This window comes from Mastigoproctus giganteus, chromosome 9, assembly GCF_048544385.1.
Source record: "Mastigoproctus giganteus isolate SK-2022 chromosome 9, ASM4854438v1, whole genome shotgun sequence".
Classification (NCBI taxonomy): Eukaryota; Metazoa; Arthropoda; class Arachnida; order Uropygi; family Thelyphonidae; genus Mastigoproctus; species Mastigoproctus giganteus.
This window is the reverse complement of record NC_143583.1, coordinates 151,920,847-151,933,123: the sequence shown is the minus strand read 5'-3', so window position 1 is coordinate 151,933,123 and position 12,277 is coordinate 151,920,847. Positions and strand designations below refer to the sequence as shown.

Below are 12,277 nucleotides of genomic sequence, written 5' to 3'. Positions count from 1 at the left end.
ACCATTGCCTTATACAGAAGGATAATCACCTCCTTTTCCCTGCTAGCAAACTTCCTATATATCATTGACAAAACCCCATGACCTGCCCTGGCAGCCTGTCTGCATTGCTCAATAAACTTCATATCTGACTGTACAATTACTCCCAGGTCTTTCATTTTCTACCACCTTAAGTGTAGTACCACACAGTTGGTACGTTTCTCTGGGGTTACTTCTACCCATATGCAGTACTTTGCATTTGTCAAGGTTAAACTTCAGTTGCCACTTCTTAGCCCATCTGCCCAAATTATCTATATCCTGTTGCAGTAGCACACTACCATTACTGTCATTAACAACCCTGCCAACCTTTGTATCATCTGCAAACTTCGATATTAAGCCTGATATACCTTCATCAATATCATTAATAAATATACAAAACAACAGTGGACCTAACGCTGAACCCTGTGGGACTCCACTAATAACATTAGTCCAAGAAGAGCGGCAGCACCCATTGATTACCACCCTCTGTCTTCTCCTCTGTCATCCTTTTATCCATTGTAGCAACTTACCCTTAATACCATTCTGCTCCAATTTGTACAATAGTCTTCCATGCACAACAGTGTCAATAGCTTTCCTGAAATCCAAATATATGATATCAAAATTATTTTTTGCATCCAGTTCTTTTGTAACCACATCATAATATCCTATCAAATTTGTCAGACAAGACTTTCCTTTAACAAACCCATGCTGTGTCTGAATTATTGCTGCAGTCTTGTCTAGATGATCCTGCAATGCATATTTAACCAGCGACTCCATTATTTTATCCGGAACAGAAGTTAAACTAACTGGTCTGTAATTACTCGTGGCACCCTTTCATCCCCCTTTGTGAATTGGGGATACATTTGCACATCTCCAGTCCGTGGGAACCTCCCCTGAGTCCAAGGACGCTCTCATAATTATGGCTAAGGGTTTGCTTAGTTGCTTTGCCGCCTCCTTTAATATAACTGGATAGATCCCATCCACCCCAAGTGCTTTTCTTATGTTTAAATTCAACGATTTCTCCTCCACTTGGCTTTCAGTTATTCCAAAATCATTAAGTATCCTGCTACAATTTGATAACCTTCTGCCATTTTCAAACCTTAATAGTTCCTCATGTGTGAATGTAGATGCAAAATACTCATTCAGTTTGTTTGCTATCCGAGCAGGATCATCAACAGTCGAACCATCGATGTCAAGTGGGCCAATCAGATTCATCCCCTTCCTTTTAAAGTTTATATAAGTAAAGAAATCCTTGCTGTTTTTCTTAGTATCTTTTGCCAAGCATTTCTCTTAATCTGCCTTCGTCTGCCTAACCTCCTTTGTGACCTGATTACAGACTAGCTTATATCTGCCATAGGCTTCTGAGTCGCTTGATAATTTATATGCAACCCATGCATTTTTCTTCTCTATTACGAGTCTCATTAGTTCATTAGATAACCATTTAGGCCTAAACCTTGAACAATATTTTTTAATAGGTATGAAACTTTTAGTAGTTTCCACGATTAATTCCTTGAACGCTTCCCACTTAGAATTCACTGTTGGTAACATCGTCAGTTGATCCCACTGTATAGAACTTAAAAACTGTCGGAGAGCACTGTACTCACCTTTACGGAAGCAAAAACCCTTTCCTTAAGGTGGTAGAAAATGAAAAAGACCTGGGAGTAATTGTGCAGTCAGATATGAAGTTTTCTGAGCAGTGCAGACAGGCTGCTAGGGCGGGTAATGGGGTTTTGTCAATGATATATAGGAATTTTGCTAGCAGGGAAAAGGAGGTAATTGTCCCTCTGTATAAGGCAATGGTCAGGCCACGCCTTGAGTACTGCGTACAGGTCTGGAGGCCTCATTTTAGGAAGGATGTAGATTTGCTTGAGCGTGTACAGAGAAGAGCAACACGATTGGTGAGGGGAATGAAGGGATTCTCTTACCAAGAGAGGCTTAAGTTCTGCAAATTGCAGTGGCTGGAGACTAGGCACCTGCGCGGTGATCTGATTGAGGTCTATAAGGCCTTGAATGGGTTGAGCACGCTGAATTCTGATGGGATCCTTCCACTTGTTCAGATTACGAACCTACGGGGACATAAGTTCAAATTAAGAAAGGACAGATGTAGAATAGATGTGCGGAAATTTGCTTTTAGCCAGCGGGTGGTTAATTGCTGGAACAAACTTCCATCTGTCGTTGTGGGAGTTGATAGGTTAAATAAATTTAAGTAGGAACTGGACAGGTATTTGGAGGGAATGGTGTGATTTTTTTTTTTTTTTTTTTCTTTTGGCTGATGCTGCATAAGCTCCTACACTTGCTTTCTTGCATCATGTGCCACCACCACTACCACTACTACTACTACTACTACTACCCCTGATGGTAATTAAATCTTTAAGTAAATCCCACATCAGTACACTGTGATCACTGCCCCCTAGTGGTTCCTTTATCTGCAAATTCTTAATTCACGAATGGTCACTGCTGATAACCAGATACTCTCTCTGGTTGCCTCTCGAACATGCTGCTGCAGAAAACAATCATCCAATAAATCCACAAAAGTCTGACTAGTGTGTGAGTGACCAACCCACAAGTTCCAGTCAATATCTGGGAAGTTTAAAATCCTCCATTATAAGACATTCTGATTTACTAGTCCACTCTATTTCTCTGTACAATTGTTTATTGTACTCATTCAAGTCATTAGGCCTATAACACACTCCTACTCTTATTTTTGCTTTTGCAGTGCTTATGTCACACCAAACTGACTCAACAGTGCACTGTTCTTCTATATCGACTGGGTGCACTTCTTTTGATTTTATGTTTTTCTTAATTAACAGCATAACACCTCCTCCCTTTCTATCCTGTCTATCCTTTCTGTACACATTGTACACCCCAAATTCCAGTTCTGCATTCCTTATATCTGTGTGACACCACTTCTCTGCTATCCCAACAATATCCACCTTTGATGTCTTGACCAACACTTCAAATTCATCAAATTTATTTACTATACTTCTAGCATTGGTATACATGCAAGCAGACATGCTCCTATTCCTATTCACCCTAACACATCCCATATACCCACCTATTTCAGGATGACTGCCATCCATTCCTGAAATCCCCAACACCCCTCACTCCAGGTCGCTACTTATTCTAATAGAAGTTGTGCAAGAATCACCTTCACCTCTGCCTATGGCTACTGTTAAACTATTAGTCCTTGTATCCCCCCAAGCTAGCAGTTTTCCGACCCACCTAACACTGCCTCGATAGCATCAGCAAATATTCTTGCACCCTTTCTCTTTAAGTGTAAATCATCCCTGTAGAATCAGTCTCTCCTGGTAACAAGTGCAGACCAGACTGAAAAAAAATTCTATCCCTTGAGCCTTGCACAATCTTTCCAGGGCCGAATTGATCGACAAGGCTCTCATCATATACTCCCTTCTAATGTGCCTGGGCAGAATTGCAGACACTTTCAAATTCAACCCTAATTCTTGGCTTTTGTTCAACAGGGACCTGTACTTGTTAAGTAATTCTGCCAGTCTCCTACTCCTAATGTCATTAGGAGCAGTAGCTTTAATCATTTTAATATTAACGTATGTGATTAACATTATTTTTGGTTATATAAAATATGAGGCCTGTTCAATAAAGAATGATCTTTATTTATGAACAACTGTACTGATTCCACAGCACAGCTTGCTATTTATTGCTATTATAAGACGGTCGAAATGAAGCAAGTTTTTGAATTTATCTGAAAGGCAATTTGAATTATATGAAATCAGCCCTGAACTGTCTAACTAGGGAGGAAAATGAAGCAGTGCATAGATAAATTTCCAAAGAAAAAAGATCAGAAAGATACCAATTAAACCATTTCTCATTTTAAACCATTGTTTAAAACGAGAAATGAATTTGATTGTGGTATTAAGGAGTAATTTACCTCCTTAGTGTGGCATATTAAAAATGAAATATTAAAAAAAAAAAAAATGTAAATAATAGCCATAATTAAATTCAAAGGATATTATGTAGAAGCATTACTAACTAAGAAAGTTTCAATAAAAGACACTTTACTAAGTGAAATATATAATTAGTTAATCGGTATGAAAAGGATAAAATGTTATAGAATTACTATGATGAAAACCATCTTTGGGCTTGGATTTTTAAGTTTAGCAGATATCTGTAATTTGATGAGAGAGAGAGAGAGAGAGAGAGAGAGAGAGCTGTAGCACACTAAAGAACGCAACCCTATTGGAAAAAAGTGAGGGGGGGAAAACAAACAATTGGTGTGGTACATTAGTGTTGCTCATTTCACTTACATCTGGGAGTAGGTTTGATTTACAAACCTACTCCCAGATGTAAGTTATAATTTTTGTTTTGAAACAAAATTATTGAAAACTTTCATTTTTATTCTTAAAAGGATTAGACTCAAGGAGTGAAGCATGCCAACGTTTTTATCGTGAAGGGCTTACCATATCTTTTACAAAAATTCTTACTGATGAAGCAGTGAGTGGATGGAAATTTGAAATTCATGTATGTTTATATATATATATATATATATATTTATTTTTTTTTTTTTTTGTTATTAATTACTTTTATTGGAATGTTTCACAGATTTAAAAATATTTGCTAAAATTGATATTGCATTACCCTCATCACAAGTTTTAATTTTTATTCAATTTATATTTCTTTCTTTTATAAGCATTTGTAATCTGTTATTCTTTGCTCTGATATCAAATCTTGTTTATTCATCATTGAAAAATTACTACTTGGCTCTAGTAGTTTAAAAACTAATATAATCTTTTGTTTGTTTGTTCAGTTGTGTGCATATAATTGCTGAAGTGCTTATTGGAAAAGGTTTTTTGGGAAAAGTTAAATTGAAAAATAGTTTTATAACTGAATTTACTTTTGCCTAACAAGCATGTAGTGCAGAAAAATAATTCTTTTTTGACACTATATGCCTGTAATTCATTTCCTTATACCAGAATCTTGTATTGCATAGGGAAGTGCAAAAGTTACACACTAGGAAATTTTTATGTGTTTAGGAATGATGATGATCTAGTATAATTTATAAGATAGTAATAATATATTTTGTTTATTTTCCAAGTAAATAATGGGTTCTAATTTAAAAGTTGAAAATTTAGAAGTGATTGATCATGAATAAGCTTCATATTTTTAACATATTCCTAATTTTGTATTAAATTTTTGTAGGTCTATGCTCAAGGGCACATAATTAATTTAACTCTTGTGTAGCCGAAAGATATTTTCCTCCAGTCTGGAACTCCTATGTGAGTTATCCTAGTCTGAAAACATGGACTGAATCTAAAGAAAGCTTGCCATACTACTATCACAATCTTTCATTAGTTTCGTTATCTAGTATTGGAGTATGGTAATAAATTAACGCTATCAATCAATGACTAATTAATTGTAAAACCAGACTCCTCATGAGGATAGGTTGCTTAGCTCTTGGCTTGCTTGGCTTTATTTCATTACAAATTACAGTCTGTTAGCTATTCTTGCTTTTTCTGCCATACAAACTGTTAAATCAATTAAGGGCAATTTTTGGTCTTCTTCACCTTGTAGTAATCTAAAAGTCATCCCAGATAAGTGAATCAGCCACAAGCTGTTTAACTTATCTCAACCATAGTCAACCAACTCATATATTTTGCTGTAATTTAAGTAATGCTATGGTCTTGGGGTAAGATAGGTGGACACAACTTTATACATTGCAAAATATTCTATATAAACAGGTAAAATGTAGAAGTGATTTTTTTTTTTTTTTTTTCATTTAATAATTAAATAAGAAAATCTACTAATTATTACTTAATACTAATGTTCGTATTATGTAGTTTTAATAATATTGTTAAATTCTGAGGAAGACATTTAAAACATGAAAAAGCTACAGAAAAATTGAATATTATTAAAAACGGATATTTTCAAAAGTAAGTGTGAAATCTAGCATGTCACAAAACTATATTTTGTGACATGCTAGATTTAAACTCAGGGAAACACATAACATATTAAGGATGCCTACATGACCACGGGCTGCACAATGGGAAAGAGTGGGCTGTGTGTGGCCTGCAGGCCATGAATTGAAAACCTCAGGTTTTCAATTCATGGAAAAGGGCATGTCCTATTATTAGCTGTTCTGGTAAATCGGCTGCAATAAAACAGTTACAGTTGGAAGTTAAACTCTTCTGGCTTTACCTATATATCAAGAGTATGGGTGGAAATTTATTTGCTAGCTTTGGGGCTACAAGCCCCTTTTTGGCAAGCAAGTTCATATACTTTGGTCCTTGAGGTTGTCACAGACATTCTCTCAGATATGCCAGACAAGCTATACTTGCTACCTGGGAGTCTAAAACGCTGATGGAACTGATATTCGGGTGACACTCAAGTCAAGTGGACCCAATTTCGGCAAAGTTCGGACGGTCTGTGACAGCCAAATCCTCTGCTTGCACCTTCACGATGGTGGGACTGCTAGTAATCCTGGGTATAACCTCCATGCACAAGTACACGGTGGGTGACCACCCAGGTGTGAACCAACGTAAGCAGGGGTCGAGGTGTAGCGCCCAAACCACATGGAGGAACGCCGCCCCTCTATGTTACCAGGCAGTAATAGGTGGAAGATGACTCTCATCAACCGGTGAAATACCACCACTTTGCTTATTGGAGGCTTGAAGTGGTGGAACCCATGTTTAGTCTCTTGAGCTAAGTTCCGGTCAACCCTTCCCTATCTCTTCCATCATGCAGTATGATTGATGACTTTTGAGGTTATGACGAACGTCGTGGCAAGATCTAATATTCCTTGCATTTCGAGGGTACAGCTCTAAAACGGTTTTTGCAGGCCGGCCGCTAGTTAGTACACCGGACTAAACCTATTGGTAACTCTCTAGGAGGCTTCCGGATCAGTTAGTGTATAATCTTGCTACCTCTACTCTGCCAGATAGTGACTGGAGGGAGTCCGAGTAGTGTGTATGTGGGGAGCATTGTCGAGGCCACGTTATGTCAAGGATCTGGGTATATTCTTACCACATGTACGCCATATCCAAAAATTTCATTACTTCATACAGCATGTCCCACCCACTTTTTCTTACTATTGAATACACCATGAATTGTCAAACTAATAGAGCAAGCTTATCTGCGAAAAAATCTAAACCTCCCAAGGACTTCCTAATTCATTTCACAAATATACGTGGTCTCAATTCTAATCTCAACGATGTCCATTTCCACTTGCAGTCTGCCAAACCTCATGTACTTTTTTTGACAGAATCTCAGTTATTGGTTGATTCAACTACTGCTCATCTCAGATGCCCAAATTATTCGCTGTACGATTTCTTTCACCTCAAAGGTGGTTCTTGTGCATATGTCCGTTCTGATATTCCCTGTCAGAGACTTGACAATTTGGAATCTCCTCTCTTTGATCTTTTTTGGCTTAAAATCTCTCTACCTCATTGTGTCAAATTCATCTGTTGTCTCTACCGTTCTCCCAACTCGACTAATCACTTGGAGCTCTTTGACTTCCTCTCGTTTCAACTTGACTTTCTCCAGTCCAACTCTCCTAACAGTGAGGTAATTTTCCTTGGTGATTTTAATGTTCACAACCCCAGCTGGCTTCCATTTTCTAGTCACACCGACCCAGCAGGTCGAGATGCTGAGGCTTTTGCAATTACTAATGACCTAGCACAGATTGTTCATTTACCTACAAGAATACCGGACAATCCTAATCATACAGCCAATACGCTTGATCTTTTTCTCACAAACAACCCTTCTAAGTACACAGTCGAAGTGAGAGCTCCTTTAGGCACTTCAGATCACAACTTGGTGATTGTCTCTTCTCCAATGGAACCTTTATCTCATGGCTATTCCCAACCTCGTGTTGTGTTTGGCATTACAAGAATGCAAAATGCGATGACCTGCGAGACTTCATTTCTTCTTTTCCTTGGTCTGATTACTGTTTCAAAACTTCTGATGTCAACGTTTGCTCAGATCGTGTCAGTGAAATTATTCTTGCAGGAATGGAATCCCTTATCCCACACTTCACTTTAAAATCTCGTCTTTTACCTAAACCTTGGTTTCCAATAAATGTGCTAAGGCTGTCCAAGAGAAGAATGTTGCATATCATAATTGGCTTGTTTCTAATTCTTCAGTTTCATTTTCTGTGTATACCAAAGCTTGCAACAATTGTAAAGCAGTTATTAATCAGTCCAAACTAGAGTTTGAACAGGCTAAGAGTAGAAAACTTGCTTCTTGCCCTAATGGTAGCCGAGCATTCTGGTCTCTTGCCAAAGCTATCGGCCGCAACTTTTGCCCATCTCTGCTCCCACCTCTGTCCAAACCAGATGGTTCTGTTGTCACTTCAGCCAAGGATAAAGCTGACCTGCTAGCATCCCATTTTTCTTCCAGCTCATGTATTAATGATCTTGGTAAAACACCTCCCACCATTCCCAACACGCTCCATTCAATGCCTCCTGTGGTCTTCCGTCAAAAGGATATCAGAAAGATTTTGATGAATCTCGATGCTAAGGAAGCTCCAGGTCCTGATGGTATTTCTCCACTTGTTCTCAAAACCTGTCTCCTGAACTTACTCCTATCCTTTGCCGCCTTTTTTCACTTTCTTATTCTAAAAGTGTTTTTCCTTCTGCCTGGAAATTTGTTCATATCCAGCCAGTTCCTAAAAAGGGTGACAAATCCCTCCCATCCAATTATCGTCCCATTGCAATTACTTCTACTCTTTCTAAAGTAATGGAGAAATCGATTAACCGCCAACTCTTAAACTACCTAGAAACCTTCCATCTGATCAACGATCACCAGTACGGATTCCGTCAGTGTCGATCCACTGGAGATATTCTGGCTTATGTTACCCATTTATGGACTAATTCAATGGAAAGGTTCGGCGAAATACAAGTAGTTGCTCTTGACATCTCAAAGGCTTTTGATCGTGTTTGGCATAAAGGTCTTCTAAACAAGCTTCCATCTTATGGTTCGCCAACTGTTTTTAGTAATTGGTTATCCAGTTTTCTCTCTGATCGCTCACTGAGGGTGATGGTAGATGGCTCTCTGTCTTCTAACTTCTCCACTAATGCCGGTGTCCCCCAAGGTTCAGTTCTTTCCCCCACTCTTTTCCTCTTGTATATCAATGAAAGTTGAATGCAATGATAGCACATTGCATTCAACTTTCCATTTTGAGAAAGCTTGTCCTGCTCAATCAGCTTCAACTTCTCAAAAATCTGCTACCAGTTCCTTAAATGCCAATCTTCAGGTAATTCTCCAGTGGAGCAAAGACAACTTGGTTGATTTCAACCCTTCTAAAACTCAGTCTTGTCTTATATCTCGAAAAAGGATTCTTCTGCTCCTATGCTTATCTTTGGTGACACTCCGATTTCTAAGCAAAATGATATATCTCTTTTGGGGATTACCCTGACTTCTAATCTCTCTTGGCACAAGCACATTACAAATATTGCTTCTTCTGCATCTAAAAAACTTGGTTTTCTCTTTCGCGTTTGGCGTTACTTTTCTCCCATACAGCTGCTCACTTTGTATAAATCAAAAATCCGCCCTGACATGGAATATTGTTCCCACATCTGGGGTGGTGCCCCCAAAACCTCTCTCAGGCTTCTTTATTCCATTCAGAAGAGGGCAGTTAGGTTAATTAATGATTCATCTCTAACAGAGTCTCTCCGCTTGCTTTCTCATAGACGCATGCTTTGCTGCATGCTTCTTCTACAGATACTTCCATGGGCACTGTTCTTCTGAATTAGCTTCATTAATTCCCGCTCTCTCTTTCAAAACAGTCCGAACACGTGCCGCCACTAGCCAACATCCATTTACTGTCCAACTTCAAACCCACAGAACCAACTTTTCATCTTCCTCATTTATTCATTCAACTGCCGTTTTCTGGAACAACCTTCCTTCATACGTATTTCCTGAAAATTGCAATCTACAGAAGTTCATGTCCAATGTCAACAAATATCTTCTTTCGTCTTCTCAACCTCCAACCCAAGCACAGTACTAAGTACTATAGGTTCTAATACCTCTCGTGTTTTGGGTTCACATAAAAAAAAAAAATAAAAATAAACTAGAACTATTGGGAATTCTGTTCGCAGTTTATAGATAAGCGAATGAATGTATTGGTTATTAATTAAACAGCTTATATGTCAGCTGTTTAATTTAGATTAATTTTTATGGACAGATTTCAAAAATAATTCACATTTTCATATTGCACTCACAACTTTATTATTTCATATTATTACTCACAACTTCACGGCCGACTGGGCTAGCCGGTTGGGTAAAGCGCCTGCCTGGCAACCCAAAGGTCGCGGGTTCGAATCCCGCCTCGGGCTTGGATCAAAGTACTGAAAAAACCTTGGGAGGTGCACTGTGGCCACAGAAGCCGATGCGCCAATAACTACCAATCAAAAAAAAAAAAAAAAAAACCTTCACGACGAGATTATAAAATTGAACGTGGGATAAAAAAGCACTGATACAAACTGAGCAAAAGTTGACATCAGAAGTTTTGAAACAGTAGTCTGACCAAGGAAAAGAAGAATAGAATTCTTGCAGGTCATCCCATTTTGTATTCTTGTAGTGCCAAACAATACAAGGTTGGGAATAGCCATGAGATAAAGGTTCCATTGGAGAAGAGACAATCACCAAGTTGTGATCTGAAGTGCCTAAAGGACCTCTCACTTCGACCGTGCGCTTAGAAGGGTTGTTTTTGAGAAAAAGATCAAGTGTGTTGGCTGTATGGTTAGGATTGTCCTGTATTCTTGTAGGTAAATGAACAATCTGTGCAAGGTTATTAGTAATTGCAAAAGCCTCAGCATCTCGACCATCTGGGTTGATGTGACTTGAAAACAAAAGCCAGCTGGAGTCGTGAACATTAAAATCACTAAGGAAAATTACCTCACTCTTAGAATATGTCCCACAAATATGCCTCATAATTGTGGGAATAGACTAGATGACTTCTGTTACGTATGCGCAGAAGTCACGTTAGCTTCAAGAAAGCATCCCTTAACTTGAGCTGTAAAAAAGGCCTACTTCCTGTACTTCAGGTGTAAAGTAGGCGAACCGGACAAGAACCGGGCTAGATACATATGCAGCACTGCCTGTTCATCTAAACTCAACGCGTGGGTGAATTGAAAGGGATGTTTTATGCCTTTCATAGTACCCATGATATGGAGCGAGTCAACATCACGTCACAAACTATTTCTTCTGAATGGTGCTTCCTATTAGTAAAGGGATGACAATGAAGGAAAAGTGGACAGTGACTACCCAAATATACCATCAGCAATTTGTCCCATGTTTCATGGTGAAGTACCAGCTATTCCTGAACCCTCCAACCATTTTTCTGTATAGTCTGATGAAGATGAAGACACTGATGAACATCAACTTGATACACATGAAGTACAGCATTCATCTACGTCAATGGATCCACCATTTTGTCCAAACCTTTATTCTTCTAAACTACATAAGATCACAGAAAGTAAGCTTAATGACCTCATCAGGGAACTTGAACTGCTGAAGAATAAGGCAGAGCTTTTGGCCTCGAGGCTACAACAGTGGAAACATTAGATCATTCTGTGAAAGTGACAAGATTTCATACTCGAAATAGAGTATTAAATTCTGTCAAACAGAAAGGTGAAATTGCTGTTTTTAAGGATGTTGATGGTTTAATGACAGCAATGAACATGAGTCATATTCCCTAAGAATGGCGACTATTAATGGACACTTCTAAGGATGTGGTGATTTCAAGTTAATTGCCATTTTATTAGGACTACAAAAGGGTTACACTAAGTATTGTTGCTGTGAGTGGGATAGTTGTGCCAAGGATATGCACTATGAGAAGAGGAGTTGACCTCAATGAAAATCATTGACACCTGGAATGAAGAACATAGCATTTGAACCTCTGGTACATCCAAATGAAGTTTTGCATCTACCACTTCACATAACTGGTGCTCATGAAAAATTTTATGAAGACTTTGGAAGTGAACAGTCCTGCATTCCCATACTTCAAGAGAAATTCCTAAGACTTAATACAGAGAAGGTTAATTCAGGCTTTTTTTCATTGGTCCACAAATAAGGCAATTTTTCAAAGATGAACAGTTTGAATGTGTTCTTAGTGATGGTGAGAAATCAGAGTGGAAAGCCTTTCGAAATCTTTTGACTGGCTTTCTAGAAAATGTTTAAACTGGCAATTACAGTGAGCTTGTGGAAGATCTCATTACTACTTATGAAATACTGGGGTATAACTTGCATTGAAGATGCATTTCTTGCACTCGCACCTGGATTTCTTCCCCCC

General features: G+C 38.5%; 1 protein-coding gene across 4 annotated transcripts in view; it reads left to right on the top strand.

The window, feature by feature from the left end:
* Window positions 1–12,277, top strand: part of faf (ubiquitin carboxyl-terminal hydrolase-like faf) — a 1,326,265-nt gene that overhangs the window by 225,456 nt on the left and 1,088,532 nt on the right. For 3 of the 4 annotated variants that reach the window (XM_090382083.1, XM_090382080.1, XM_090382081.1), the window contains one exon: window positions 4,397–4,509. In XM_090382083.1, the coding sequence (XP_090238209.1) occupies window positions 4,397–4,509 (113 nt within the window). The remainder of the gene's footprint in view (window positions 1–4,396; window positions 4,510–12,277) is intronic. The other variant, XM_090382082.1, reaches the window with a different exon arrangement.